At 42.7% G+C, this 16,273-nt stretch overlaps 1 protein-coding gene across 1 annotated transcript; it reads left to right on the top strand.

The window, feature by feature from the left end:
- Positions 1-213: 213 nt before the first annotated feature.
- On the top strand, positions 214-14,010 carry LOC109884503 (glycogenin-1-like). Its single transcript, XM_031795576.1, has 7 exons — positions 214-443; positions 1,550-1,685; positions 1,828-2,002; positions 2,094-2,256; positions 4,664-4,790; positions 10,041-10,266; positions 12,425-14,010. The coding sequence occupies exons 1-7, from the start codon at positions 437-439 to the stop codon at positions 12,593-12,595; spliced, it is 1,005 nt and encodes a 334-aa protein (XP_031651436.1). The 5' UTR covers positions 214-436; the 3' UTR covers positions 12,596-14,010.
- The last annotated feature ends 2,263 nt before the right edge of the window (positions 14,011-16,273 follow it).

The raw sequence follows: 16,273 nt of genomic DNA, 5'->3' as shown, positions 1-16,273 counted from the left end.
TTCAGTGATTTTTGCAATTCGTTCCAGTCATTGGCATCAGAGAACTGGTTGATAAATAACACTGATTGATGTTGATATAGTCGTATTATGTACCGCTATTTTACCTTTCCGTTCTTGTGAACAAGTATGATCATTAGGCCTATCCTTAAGATCAAAGATCTATTTAAAAACTGTAATAAAACTGAAATAATCACTAAGACTGGCAAACATTTCGATTCTAAATTGCGTGCGTGTGTTAGTGTGTGTATTGTGGCGGGTGTGTGCGCTGTCACGGATCACATGACGCAGAATATGGCCTCCTGACTTGACTCCTTCCTCTTGACAGTCGACAGCTGTGTCTTCTAGCTCTGTATCCACCGAAAAAAAAAACGTTAATTAAACTCCGAATCTAGCACTCCAGACCCTCCCGAGCTACGGCCACACCGAATAACGGACCATGGCGGGTAAGACAGCGTACAGTCGGTTAATAAGGACGACAGGAATTGTCTATAACCATTAAGCAGTGTTATATTACTTTAGTTTGTTTTATATGATTATGGTTTGATAATATATTAGGCTATGCTTTGGAGCTATAAGCCGAATCACACGAAAATTCCAGTAGCTTTGTGTTGCCATCTTTCAGCAACGCTGTTTATATATGGTTTGATGCATGCGCATATTCCACGCAGTTACACAGTCTTCCTATTTATATGTAGATTCTCGTTTTATGCCGCGATGTAGTTAAAGTAACGTTATCCGCGTTGGCAACAAATATGATGACTTAAACTGAAAGTACACCGTATGCATGTTGTGTTTACGGTCCTGCAGTGTCTGTGCCTACGTGCATCCCGAGGTGTGCACTTGTTTACTCTCTGCGTAGGGATGTATCAAACACGCACTTTCGCTATATGCCCATGTATTCTACAATATTTACCCGAGAGATAACACGCAGGGGTTTTTTATCCTTGAAAAATAAATGGTTTTAAACACGACGCGTTTCTTGTCTGTATGGTCAATCTCACAAGTGGAAACGGCTCGTGTAGAACTGCCTTTGACATTACCACCACAAGTTGTCATATGACAGTTATAGTACAGTGTGTAAACTATAGGGCTATTCTATGGTAGGGAGGGGTAGAGGGTCAGCTATAGGGCTAGTCTATGGTAGGGACGGGTAGAGGGTCAGCTATAGGGCTAGTCTATGGTAGGGACGGGTAGAGGGTCAGCTATAGGGCTAGTCTATGGTAGGGACGGGTAGAGGGTCAGCTATAGGGCTAGTCTATGGTAGGGACGGGTAGAGGGTCAGCTATAGGGCTATTCTATGGTAGGGACGGGTAGAGGGTCAGCTATAGGGCTATTCTATGGTAGGGACGGGTAGAGGGTCAGCTATAGAGCTATTCTATGGTAGGAACAGGTCTATGGTTACCTTAGCTGTTGTCCCTATAGGCCGTTTGATATGAAGTACCGATATAAGCCATGTAGAGAGGGTTCAGGTGCCAGACAGAAGCTGCTCTCTCTTTCTGTTTCAGTGTTATTTTTAAATAACTAGTCAGATACGTGTGTGTGTGATTAGACCAAGCATATGTGACGCTGGCCACAAATGACAACTATGCCAAAGGAGCGATGGTTCTGGGGAGGTCGCTACGCAACCATAACACAACCAAACAACTGGTGGTTCTGATTGGACCTCACGTAGCAGAGCCCTGCAGGTAACACATACACATGCTTGCACTCATATATATATATATATTACACACACACCCATGGCCTTGTCTCTGTTAGTTTTGTATTGGTCAAGCCTGAGTACACCTGAGCAGGTAACACAACTCAAACCGTGTGTGTGTGTTGCAGGGCCATGCTGAGTAGCATCTATGACGAGGTGTGTGTGGTGGATATCTTGGACTCTGGGGACACGGCCCACCTGGCCCTGATGAAGAGACCAGACCTCGGAGTGACCTTCACCAAGCTGCACTGCTGGACACTCACACACTACACCAAGTGTGTGTTTATGGATGCAGACACACTGGTGAGCACACACACACTCACACTCCTTACTCAGTACAAATTACAGCAAGTCTGTATTCGGGGCTAAATACTGTGCGTGTGTGTGTACGCAGGTGTTGTCCAACATTGATGAGCTGTTTGAGAGGGAGGAGTTATCTGCTGCACCTGATCCTGGTTGGCCAGACTGTTTCAACTCAGGCGTGTTTGTCTTTAAACCGTCCAATGAAACATACCGCAGCCTTATGACACACTGCACTGAGAACGGCAGCTTTGACGGTGAGTTCTTTATTATTATTATTATTATTATTAACCCATTGAGATGTGAATGTGTTTTATCCATGTGAGTCCCATTGAGATGTGAATGTGTTTTATCCATGTGAGTCCCATTGAGATGTGAATGTGTTTTATCCATGTGAGTCCCATTGAGATGTGAATGTGTTTTATCCATGTGAGTCCCATTGAGATGTGAATGTGTTTTATCCATGTGAGTCCCATTGAGATGTGAATGTGTTTTATCCATGTGAGTCCCATTGAGATGTGAATGTGTTTTATCCATGTGAGTCCCATTGAGATGTGAATGTGTTTTATCCATGTGAGTCCCATTGAGATGTGAATGTGTTTTATCCATGTGAGTCCCATTGAGATGTGAATGTGTTTTATCCATGTGAGTCCCATTGAGATGTGAATGTGTTTTATCCATGTGAGTCCCATTGAGATGTGAATGTGTTTTATCCATGTGAGTCCCATTGAGATGTGAATGTGTTTTATCCATGTGAGTCCCATTGAGATGTGAATGTGTTTTATCCATGTGAGTCCCATTGAGATGTGAATGTGTTTTATCCTTGTGAGTCCCATTGAGATGTGAATGTGTTTTATCCATGTGAGTCCCATTGAGATGTGAATGTGTTTTATCCATGTGAGTCCCATTGAGATGTGAATGTGTTTTATCCATGTGAGTCCCATTGAGATGTGAATGTGTTTTATCCATGTGAGTCCCATTGAGATGTGAATGTGTTTTATCCATGTGAGTCCCATTGAGATGTGAATGTGTTTTATCCATGTGAGTCCCATTGAGATGTGAATGTGTTTTATCCATGTGAGTCCCATTGAGATGTGAATGTGTTTTATCCATGTGAGTCCCATTGAGATGTGAATGTGTTTTATCCATGTGAGTCCCATTGAGATGTGAATGTGTTTTTATCCATGTGAGTCCCATTGAGATGTGAATGTGTTTTTATCCATGTGAGTCCCATTGAGATGTGAATGTGTTTTTATCCATGTGAGTCCCATTGAGATGTGAATGTGTTTTTATCCATGTGAGTCCCATTGAGATGTGAATGTGTTTTATCCATGTGAGTCCCATTGAGATGTGAATGTGTTTTATCCATGTGAGTCCCATTGAGATGTGAATGTGTTTTATCCATGTGAGTCCCATTGAGATGTGAATGTGTTTTATCCATGTGAGTCCCATTGAGATGTGAATGTGTTTTATCCATGTGAGTCCCATTGAGATGTGAATGTGTTTTATCCATGTGAGTCCCATTGAGATGTGAATGTGTTTTATCCATGTGAGTCCCATTGAGATGTGAATGTGTTTTATCCATGTGAGTCCCATTGAGATGTGAATGTGTTTTATCCATGTGAGTCCCATTGAGATGTGAATGTGTTTTATCCATGTGAGTCCCATTGAGATGTGAATGTGTTTTATCCATGTGAGTCCCATTGAGATGTGAATGTGATTTATCCTTGTGAGTCCCATTGAGATGTGAATGTGTTTTATCCATGTGAGTCCCATTGAGATGTGAATGTGTTTTATCCATGTGAGTCCCATTGAGATGTGAATGTGTTTTATCCATGTGAGTCCCATTGAGATGTGAATGTGTTTTATCCATGTGAGTCCCATTGAGATGTGAATGTGTTTTATCCATGTGAGTCCCATTGAGATGTGAATGTGTTTTATCCATGTGAGTCCCATTGAGATGTGAATGTGTTTTATCCATGTGAGTCCCATTGAGATGTGAATGTGTTTTATCCATGTGAGTCCCATTGAGATGTGAATGTGTTTTATCCATGTGAGTCCCATTGAGATGTGAATGTGTTTTATCCATGTGAGTCCCATTGAGATGTGAATGTGTTTTATCCATGTGAGTCCCATTGAGATGTGAATGTGTTTTATCCATGTGAGTCCCATTGAGATGTGAATGTGTTTTATCCTTGTGAGTCCCATTGAGATGTGAATGTGATTTATCCTTGTGAGTCCCATTGAGATGTGAATGTGTTTTATCCATGTGAGTCCCATTGAGATGTGAATGTGTTTTATCCATGTGAGTCCCATTGAGATGTGAATGTGATTTATCCATGTGAGTCCCATTGAGATGTGAATGTGTTTTTGAAAGGAACCCTGGCCAAGAGCAAGCAGCTGCAGTACAGAATTAAATACATGGTACAAAGAGTGTGTGTCTGGGGTGGTGCAATAAATGCTCTATCTCCTATGGACTTTCCTTAAATTCTGCTGCCAACAAGATCCTATAGATCCTAAAATACCTGTCATGTTCTCGTCTAACCTCTCCCCCTCCCCACTCTCATTTTCCCTCTCTCACTCTCCCCTTCTCTCTCTCCTTCCCTCTTCCCCTTCTCTCTCCCTCTTCCCCTTCTCTCTCCCTTTCTCTCTCGCTCTCTCTAGGTGGGGACCAAGGAGTTCTGAACAGTTTCTTCAATACCTGGTCAACAGCAGACATTTCCAAACACCTGCCTTTTATCTACAACCTCAGCAGCATCGCTATATACACCTATCTACCAGCCTTCAAACAGTAGGCGCACACACACACACATTCCAGTGTTATCACAGTAGAAGTTATTTCATAAATCACACTTTAGCTCCAAATCCCTGGCTTCCTACCCTCAACTGTGTGTGTGTGTGTGTGTGTGTATGTGTGTCAGGGAGAGAGAGTGTCAGGGAGAGAGAGTGTCAGGGAGAGAGAGTGTCAGGGAGAGAGAGTGTCAGGGAGCGATCATGAGGAAGAAAAGTGAGTGAGAGAGAGCATGAGGGAGAAGAGTGCATGTTTTGGCATTAATAAGCCACGCAAGGTCAGTTGAAAGGGTGTGTGGTGTTGAGTTTCAAGAGAGGAGTGACTCAGGCCTGTCCTGAAATAACACACACTGGTACTGCCGGCAACCCCAAAATACAGTATAGCTTTGTCACATACAGTGCCTTGCGAAAGTATTCGGCCCCCTTGAACTTTGCGACCTTTTGCCACATTTCAGGCTTCAAACATAAAGATATAAAACTGTATTTTTTGTGAAGAATCAACAACAAGTGGGACACAATCATGAAGTGGAACGACATTTATTGGATATTTCAAACTTTTTTAACAAATCAAAAACTGAAAAATTGGGCGTGCAAAATTATTCAGCCCCCTTAAGTTAATACTTTGTAGCACCACCTTTTGCTGTGATTACAGCTGTAAGTCGCTTGATATGTCTCTATCAGTTTTACACATCGAGAGACTGACATTTTTCCCCATTCCTCCTTGCAAAACAGCTCGAGCTCAGTGAGGTTGGATGGAGAGCATTTGTGAACAGCAGTTTTCAGTTCTTTCCACAGATTCTCGATTGGATTCAGGTCTGGACTTTGACTTGGCCATTCTAACACCTGGATATGTTTATTTTTGAACCATTCCATTGTAGATTTTGCTTTATGTTTTGGATCATTGTCTTGTTGGAAGACAAATCTCCGTCCCAGTCTCAGGTCTTTTGCAGACTCCATCAGGTTTTCTTCCAGAATGGTCCTGTATTTGGCTCCATCCATCTTCCCGTCAATTTTAACCATCTTCCCTGTCCCTGCTGAAGAAAAGCAGGCCCAAACCATGATGATGCCACCACCATGTTTGACAGTGGAGATGGTGTGTTCAGGGTGATGAGCTGTGTTGCTTTTACGCCAAACATAACGTTTTGCATTGTTGCCAAAAAGTTCAATTTTGGTTTCATCTGACCAGAGCACCTTCTTCCACATGTTTGGTGTGTCTCCCAGGTGGCTTGTGGCAAACTTTAAACAACACTTTTTATGGATATCTTTAAGAAATGGCTTTCTTCTTGCCACTCTTCCATAAAGGCCAGATTTGTGCAATATACTAATGATTGTTGTCCTATGGACAGAGTCTCCCACCTCAGCTGTAGATCTCTGCAGTTCATCCAGAGTGATCATGGGCCTCTTGGCTGCATCTCTGATCAGTCTTCTCCTTGTATGAGCTGAAAGTTTAGAGGGACGGCCAGGTCTTGGTAGATTTGCAGTGGTCTGATACTCCTTCCATTTCAATATTATCGCTTGCACAGTGCTCCTTGGGATGTTTAAAGCTTGGGAAATCTTTTTGTATCCAAATCTGGCTTTAAACTTCTTCACAACAGTATCTCGGACCTGCCTGGTGTGTTCCTTGTTCTTCATGATGCTCTCTGCGCTTTTAACGGACCTCTGAGACTATCACAGTGCAGATGCATTTATACGGAGACTTGATTACACACAGGTGGATTGTATTTGTCATCATTAGTTATTTAGGTCAACATTGGATCATTCAGAGATCCTCACTGAACTTCTGGAGAGAGTTTGCTGCACTGAAAGTAAAGGGGCTGAATAATTTTGCACGCCCAATTTTTCAGTTTTCGATTTGTTAAAAAAGTTTGAAATATCCAATAAATGCCGTTCCACTTCATGATTGTATCCCACTTGTTGTTGATTCTTCACAAAAAAATACAGTTTTATATCTTTATGTTTGAAGCCTGAAATGTGGCAAAAGGTCGCAAAGTTCAAGGGGGCCGAATACTTTCGCAAGGCACTGTACATTACATATACAAACACGCTCTCCTAGTTAAGTCTAATTTATTCTGTAAGTACGCAATGCAAGAACGCACACCACACACACGCACACACACTAAGACTTAGGATGTCTGAGAGAATGGCTTCCATTTTATGGGCTCTTAACCAACCTATTTTGTGTGTTTTTTCACATTGTTTGTATTTTGAACATAATGTTGCTGCAACTGTCTCTTATGACCAAAAATAGCTTCTGGATATCAGAACAGTGATTATGAATTAGACAAATACATTTAATATAATGAGTCGGAAGGATATACTCCAAACACCCGAACAGGCCCTCATCCCCATCATTCGCAGGAGAAAGAAACAGAGACTTTGTGGAAAGAGATCGGGGTGCCTTGTGACGATCAGGCGACGAGTGGCTAATCTGCCCTTGCCATTCGTACTGTTAGCCAACGTTCAATCGCTGGAAAATAAATGGGACAAACTGAAAGCACGTATACCCTATGAACGGGACATTAAAAACTGTAATATCTAATGTTTCAGTGAGTCGTGGCTGAACGACGATATTAATAACATACAACATACACTCTATCGGCAGTATAGAACAGCAGCCTCTGGTAAGACAAGGGGCGGCGGCCACCTATGTATATTTGTAAACAACAGCTGGTGCACGATATCTAAGGAAGTATCAAGGTTTTGCTCGACTGAGGTAGAATATCTCATTATAAGCTGTAGACTACACTATCTACCTAGATAGTGTTCATCTGTATTTTTCGTAGCTGTCTACATACCACCACGGACCGATGCTGGCACTTAAACCGCACTCAATGAGCTGTATAAGGCCATAAGCAAACAGGAAAATGCTCATCCAGAAGCGGTGCTCCTAGTGACCAGGGACCTTAATGCAGGAAAATTAAATCCTTTTTACCTCATTTCTACCAGCATCTTAAATGTGCAACCAGAGGGGAAAAAACTGTAGACCACCTTTACTCCACACACAGAGACGCGTACCAAGCTCTCCTCACCCTCCATTTGGCAAATCTGACCATAATTCTAGCCCCCTGTTTCCTGCTTACAAGCAAAAATGTATGCAGGAAGCACCAGTGACTCGCTCAATAAAAAAGTGGTCGGATGAAGCAGATGCTTAACTACAGGACTGTTTTGCTAGCACAGACTGGAATATGTTCTGGGTTCCTAGAAGAGTACACCACATCAGTCACTGGCTTCATCAATAAGTGTGTCAATGACATCATCCCCACAGTGACTTCGCACATACCCCAACCAGAAGCCATGGATTAGAGGCAACATTCGTACTGAGATAAAGGGTAGAGCTGCCACTTTCAAGGAGCGAGAAGCTTATAAGAAATCCTGCTATGCCCCCCGACGAACCATCCAACAGGCAAATTGTCAGTACAGGACTAGGATCGAATCGTACTACATCGCCTCCGACACTCGTCGGATGTGGCAGGGCTTGCAAATTATTACAGACTACAAAGGGAAGCACAGCCGATAGCTGCCCAGTGACACGAGCCTACCAGACAAGCTAAATAACTTCTATGCTCGCTTCGAGGCAAGGAACACAGAAAAATGCATTAGAGCATCAGCTGTTCCAGACAACTATGTAATCATGCTCTCCGCAGCCGATGTGAGTAAGACCTTTAAACAGGTCAACATTCACAAGGCCACGGCGTCAGACAGATTACCAGGACATGTACTCCGAGCATGCACTGACCAACTGGCAAGTGTCTTCACTGACATTTTCAACCTCTCCCTGTCTGTAATACTAACATGTTTCAAGCAGACCACCTTAGTCCCTGTGCCAATGAACACTAAGGCAACCTGCCTAAATGACTACAGACCCGTAGCACTCACGTCTGTAGCCATGAAATTCTTTAAAAGGCTGGTCATGGCTCACATCAACACCATTATCCCAGAAACCCTAGACTCATCCAATTTGCATACCGCCCCAACAGATCCACAGATGATGCACTCTATTGATCTCTATTGCACTCCACACTGCCCTTTCACACCTGGACAAAAGGAACACCTACGTGAGAATGCTATTTATTGACTTCAGCTCAGCGTTCAAAACCATAGTGCCCTCAAAGCTCATCACTAAGACAAGGACCCTGGGACTAAACACCTCCCTCTGCAAATGGATCCTGGACTTCCTGACAGGCCGCCCCCAGGTGAGAAGGGCAGGTAACAACACATCTGCCATGCTGATCCTCAACACAGGAGCCCCTCAGGTGTGCGTGCTCAGTCCCCTCCTGTACTCCCTGTTCACTCATGACTACACGACTACAACACCATCTTTAACACCATCTTGCCGATGACACAACAACGATCAACGATGAGAGCCTATAGGGTGGAGGTCAGAGACCTGGCCGTGTGGTGCCAGGACAACAACCTCTCCCTCAACGTGATCAAGACAAAGATGATTGTGGACCACAGGAAAAGCAGGACCAAGCACGCTCCCATTCGCATAGATGGAGCTGTAGTGGAGCAGGTTGAGAGTTTCGAGTTCCTTCGCGTCCACATCACCAACAAACTAACATGGTCCAAGCACACCAAGACAGTTGTGAAGAGGGCATGACAAAACCTATTCCCCTCAAATGGTTTTACAGCTGCACCATCCAGAGCATCCTGACGTGTTGCATCACTGCCTGGTATGGCAACTGCTCGGCATCTGACCGCAAGGCACTACATAGGGTACGCGTACGGCCCAGTACATCACCGGGACCAAGCTTCCTGCCATCCAGGACCTCTATACCAGGCAGTGTCAGAGGAAGGCCCTAAAAATTGTCAAAGACTCCAGCCACCTTAGTCATAGACTGTTCTCTCTGCTACCACACGGCAAGCTGTACCGGAGCGCCATGTCTAGGTCCAAGAGGTTTCTAAACAGCTTCTACCCCCAAGCCATAAAAATCCTGAAAGTCTAATCAAATGCCTACCCAGACTATTTGCATTGCCCCCCCCCCCTCCTAGAATGCCTGTATATAGCCCCACTATTGTTATTTTACTGCTACTATTTAATTATTTGTATCTTTTACTTTATTTAGTATTTTCTTAAAACTGCATCGTTGGTTAAGGGCTTGTAAGCAAGCATTTCACTGTAAGGTCTACTACGCCTGTTGTATTCCACGCATGTGACAAATAACATTTGATTTGATTTTGATTTACAACCTCTGGTGTGTGTGTGTGTGTGTGTGTGTGTGTGTGTGTGTGTGTGTGTGTGTGTTTGAAGGTACGGTCATGAGGCTAAGGTGGTCCACTTCCTGGGGAAGGTGAAGCCATGGAGCTACTCCTATGACACCCGGACTGGGAAGGTCAAAGGTCACACCCTGACCCCTGGCTCGGGTGACCTGCACCCTGACTTCCTGGTTCAGTGGTGGAACCTCTACTCCTCTGGGGTCCTACCTGCTCTCAGAGACTCATATGGAGATGCACTGTTCTGCTCTGGCTGCACTGAGGTACTGTGTGTGTGTGTGTGTGTGTCCTCATAGCGTGTGTACTTCTTAAGATCTCCAGTACTGACAATGGTTTCTGAATCTTGGAAGATGTATAACAAGACTTATGAGATATGTTCAGTGCCTCTGGAAAGAATTCACACAGCTTGACTTTTTCCACATTTTGTTGTGTTACAACCTGAATTTAAAATGCATTAATTTGAGATCGTGCCACTGGTCTACACAAAATACCCCATAATGTCAAAGTGAAAAATGTTTTTAGAATTTTTTAAATAAATTAATTAAAGATGAAAAGCTGAAATGTATTGAGTCAAAGTATTCAACCCCTTTGTTATGGCAAGCCTAAACAAGTTCAAGAGTAACAATGTGCTTAACATGTCACGTAATAAGTTGCATTGACTCACTCTGTGTCTTAACATGATTTCTGAATGACTACCTCATCGCTGTACCCCACACATACATTATCTGTAAGGTCCCTCAGTCAAGCAGTGAATTTCAAACAGATTCAACAACAAAAAACAGGGAGGTTTTCCAATGCATCGCAAAGAAGGGCACCTGTCGGTAGATGGGTAAAAATGGAGACATTGAATATTCCTTTGCGCGTGGTGAAGTTATTAATTACACTTTGGATGGTGTATCAATACACCCAGTCACTACAAAGATCTAGGTGTCCTTCCTAACTCAGTTGCCGGAGAGGAAGGAAACTGTTCAGGGATTTCACCATGGGGCCATTGGGGACTTTAAAACAGTTCAAGTTTAATGTCTGTGATAGGAGGACACTGAGGATGGATCAATGACATTGTAGTTACTCCACAATACTAACCTAATGTACAATATGAAAAGAAGGAAGCCTGTACAGAATAAAAAATATTCCAAAACATGCATTCTGTTTGCAACAAGGCAATAAAGTAAAACTGCAAAAAATGTGGCAAAGAAATTAACTTCGTCCTGAATACAAAGTGTTATGTTTGGGGAAAATCCAACACATCACTGAGTACCACTCTACATATTTTCAAGCATGGTGGTGGCTGCATCATGTTATGGGTATGCTTGTCATGAGCAAAGACTAGGGTGTTTTTTTGGGATAAAAATAAACTCAATATATCTCAGCACAGGAAAAATCCTTAAGGAGAAACTTGTTTCAGCCTGCTTGGGATACAAATTCGCCTTTCAGCAGGACAATAACCTTAAACACAAGTTCAAATATACAGTGGAGTTGCTTACCAAGATGACATTCAATTTTCCTGAGTGGCCTAGTTTGACAGTTTTGATTTAAATTGGCTTGAAAATCAATGGCAAGACTTGGAAATGGCTGTCTAGCAATGATCAACAACCAACTTGACAAGCTTAAAGAATAACACAAATAAAATAATGTACATTCAAGGTGTGCAAAGCTCTTAGAGACTTTTCCAGAAAGACTCACAGCTGTAATCACTGCCAAAGTTGATTCTAACACGTATTGACTCAGAGGAATATTTAAGTTGTTATACACCTATTTCATTTTGTCATTATGGGGTATGGTGTGTAGATGGGTGAGAGAAACAAATCTATTTAATCTATTTTGACTTTAGGACGTAACACAACCAAATGTGGAGTAAGGCGAGGGCTATGCATACTTTCTTAAGGCACTGTATGCGTTTTAAGGGGACTGTTGAAGGACAGTTTGTGTATTTGAGTACAGTGTGTTCACAGTGTAATCGTACAGTAGTTTAAGTACACTATTTGCTGGTTTCAGTCACTGATGATGGTGTGTGTGTGTTGACCCTCTGTAGTGGCAAGTCATTGACATGGTAACCTCTCTCCCTGTCTCTCATGGATACTTTAAACAGGTTATCGAAGGGCATGTCTCAAATGGCACCATATGCCCTATGTAGTGCAATACTTTTGACACCCTAGTTCAACTCTAGAAACCCGGCCCGCTGTGCTTATTGGAGTTGCCACGGTAACAGGAAGAAGCTGATTGGCTTTTCACTCCCACTGACCCCGGCTCCTGCCCTTAGTTCTGTTTCTCTGTAGAGGAAGCTACTGATTGGTCAATGCTTTGGGTTGAGGGGAAATGCCTCATGGCTGTCACCGTCGCCTTTGTATTAGTGAGTATTTCTCCATGTCTTAGAATGCTCATCTTGTTTGCCTACCCTGTCTCTCCCTCCACCTCCTATAGGAGGAGGTCTGTGACAGTGTGGTTGAGATCATCCTCCCCCCGCCTCCCCCTAAGGCGCCCCAGGTGTCCAGTGAGGAGAGGAGGCAGCGATGGGAGGCGGGCCTGGCGGACTACATGGGAGCCGACTCCTTCGAAAGCATCCAGAGGAAACTAGACTGCTTCCTCAAGTAGAGGGCCAGAGGAGGGATGACGGATGGAAAGGGCATCTATTGGCAGGCCTGAGATGTGTCAGTCAGGGCGGGGACAAACAGGCATTTGACCAATCAGAAGAGAAAGCGGTAGAGCATGGCGTATTGAAAAACAGTCCCATCCTGGGCCTCTCTCTCTCTCTCTCTCTCTCTCTCTGTTTTTCTCTCTCGGTATGTGTGTGCGCATGTGTGTTTGTGTGTTCGCGTGTGGCCTGGTCCTGCAGAAATAACCCCTGCAGAGACTGGTCCATTCAGTGTTTGAACACCAGTTTACTACACTATGCAGCCCCCATACCACCACCTCAGCGCAGAAGCCTTGGTCAGTAAGTAATGACTCAGTAATAACCTCACTGTGACTCTGCCTCACCAAGTCCCATCCAGACCCCATGACTCTAACAGCTCTAACCCAGTTACTCAGTCAAACCTGATAATGATAGGGCAGTTGTGCTTTTACTCTTTAAATTATTCAGTGATATGTCGGTATGAAGTATTTCCCTCTATAAAATGGAATAACTGTTATTTTGTTTAAGGTTTGCATCCCAGTGGTTATTTCTGCTCTCCATATGCGTGTTGTGCATGGTTGTCTCTTTATATTAGGATTATTGTGCAGGAAGCCCGTTTCTAAAGTGGAAAACCCACCGTAGCACTTGTCATTTCGTCATGTCCTGTTTGTTGTCATCTCTTCCTGAGGGGTTTCATCACTTCCTGTGTAGTCTGACCAGTTGCCTTACCACTATCAAAGACTCTTATTTCACAACTAGGCCTATTCTAGTTGTGGCCGTTCACTGTTTACAGAAAACACTTCTCTGCTGCTGCCAACCCCCCCCCCTCCACCTCTACTCCATTCAACCCTCCTACAGACCTACCTCTACCCTCCTCCAGCTCCTCTCTACTCCATTCAACCCTCCTACAGACCTACCTCTACCCTCCTCCAGCTCCCCTCTACTCCATTCAACCCTCCTACAGACCTACCTCTATGCTCCAACATCAACACCCTGATGTCTCTTCCTCTCCCTGAAGTGTGTACCTTCATCCCACCTTGTGGATTTAAAAGGAATGGCCTGGTGTGAGGAAAATCATGTCAGATATTATTTTGACATGGTGAAAACTCAAGTCCATGATTAATCCAATGCGTTCACATCCATGAAGGGGACTGAGTGAGCAGGACAAGTGCACACGGGGGCATAAGGCCAGTAGGGAATCCTAACACACACAGCCTAAAATGATATAGTAAGTAATGGGACGTAATAGTTTTGTGGTCCCTCTTAATACACCCACAAACGGCTCTATAGAGAAGTTTCCAAACGCTGTGAAACCTTGTGTGTTCTGAACACACCCCGGTAGTTCTCACTGTTTCTGTTTTCTGTAGACACCTAATAAAGGACTGGTGAAGAAGTCTCCAGCTGTCTGTTATTCTAGCTATGTGGCTGCTACAAATGCAGCTTAGCTATTAGTACTACTGAACTGTGTGTGTGTGTGTGTGTGTGTGTGTGTGTGTGTGTGTGTGTGATTGTCTGGGTATGTGTGTGTGTGTGCGTGCTCAATGATGGTATTGAAATCATAACAAAAGGTTCTGATTTTTAGGTGCGCTCTGTTTCAGACCTGGGATAAATATAGTTTTTAACTGCTTTGTGGAAAGTAAAAATCTTTCCGGGGGCTACTTAGCTACTTTGGAGGTGACTACAACTATTTGAATACAGATTCCAAAAACTGACCACTTCTTAAACCTAAATACAGACCTCAGAAAGTTACTATGTTTCCAAACTATTTGAGTACCTACATTTGTTAACTATTTGAATATGGAGCTGAGAAAGCAACTACTTTTTTTTTTACAAATATTTGAATACAGATCTCAGGAAGTGAGTACTTTTCTGAAACTATTGGATTGGCAGCCTTCAACTAATGGCAGGGCTGTATCTGGAACTGCATGTTGAAGATAGAAATAGAATGAATAGAGCACACACTCCTATACTATTCCAATCTATCTGACACCATATTGGATCTACACAATACATTTCTATCAAACATTTTGTAAATGTCCATTCTGAATGTCCATTGCCACAGGTGTACATAATCAAGTGTAACCAATTATATTTTGTACAGATAAGTATAAGTAAATTGTGACATTCAACTACTCTATTACTCTTTAAAAATGCCACTGAAAAGATTGAAAGCTGCAAATAATTTTACGATAACTGTATGGGTGAAAGACGGGTAAACAGTATGTAAAAACAGTAACTAAACATTATTAAAGTGACCAGTGTTCCAATTTTCCCACACGACATCTCTCCTTCTCACTATCACGCATTAGTTTCGCTTCCCCACCCGCCATTTTTAAAAAGACCCGACGGGGCTCATTGCCTGCTTGAATTATGCAGAAACGGGCAGTGTTTAGGTCATGTAATTGATTTTGTTGGAAAGGGGAGAAATTGTGCTTTACAATGGTGTTGACATACAGTTGATCTGGAAGTATTAAGTTTTTGGGGCGCTAAAATAAGGTCAATTGTACGGACCAAAGCAATGTACAAGTTTACGTTATACTGTATTCTAGTCAAACGCCATCCTATTTAACTATTGCTGTCTATATACTATTCTATCCATGTATTCTTCAGATATACTACATATTCTATCCATATACTGTGCATAATGTCTATACATCCCAACACACACACACACACACACACACACACAGTACCAGTAAAAGTTTGGACATACCTACTCATTCCAGGGTTTTTCTTTGAAGACCTCAAAACTATGAAATAACCTATGGAATCGGCAAGTGGTACCGGAGCACCAAGTCTAGGACCAAAAGGCTCCTTAACAGCTTCTACCCCCAAGCCATAAGACTGCTGAACAATTAACCAAATGGCCACCCAGACTATTTACATTGACCCCCCCCCCCCCCCATTTGTTTTGTACACTGCTACTACAAGCTGTTTATTATCTATGTATTTTCACTTCACCCATACCTAAATGTACAAATGACCTCTACCTCCGCACAATGACTCGGTACCGGTACCCCCTGTATATAGCCTCGTTATTTTGTGTTACTTTTTATTTTTTACTTTAGTTTATTTTGTAAATATTTTCTTAACCAACAGTGCAGTTCAATAAGAGTTAAGGGCTTGGAAGTAAGCATTTCACTTGTTCTATTCGGCGCATGTGACAAAGTTTGATTTGATATGGAAATATGTAGTAACCAAAAAAGTGTTTAACAAATCATAATGTATTTTATATTTGAGATTCTGCCATTTTTGGTTACTACATGATTCCATGTGTTATTTCATAGTTTTGATGTCTTCACTATTTCTACAATGTAGAAAATAGTACAAATAAAAACCTTTTGAATGAGTAGATGTGGTCTAAAGTTTTAGGAAACTATGAAATAACACATATGGAATCATGTAGGAACCAAAAAAGTGTTAAACAAATCAAAATTTATTTTGTATTTGAGATTCTTCAAAGTAGCCAACCTTTGCCTTGATGACAGCTTTGCACACGCTTAGCATTCTCTCAACCAGCTGCATGAGGTAGTCACCTGGAATGCTTTTCAATTAACATGTGTGCCTTGTTAAAGGTTAATTTGTGGAATTTCTTTCCTTCTTAATGCATTTGAGCCAATCAGTTGTGTTTTGACAAGGTAGGGGTGGTATACTGAAGA

Source organism: Oncorhynchus kisutch, linkage group LG18, assembly GCF_002021735.2.
Source record: "Oncorhynchus kisutch isolate 150728-3 linkage group LG18, Okis_V2, whole genome shotgun sequence".
In the NCBI taxonomy this organism is placed as follows: domain Eukaryota; kingdom Metazoa; phylum Chordata; class Actinopteri; order Salmoniformes; family Salmonidae; genus Oncorhynchus; species Oncorhynchus kisutch.
The sequence above is the reverse complement of the archived record's forward strand: the minus strand, read 5'-3'. Positions and strand labels throughout refer to the sequence as shown.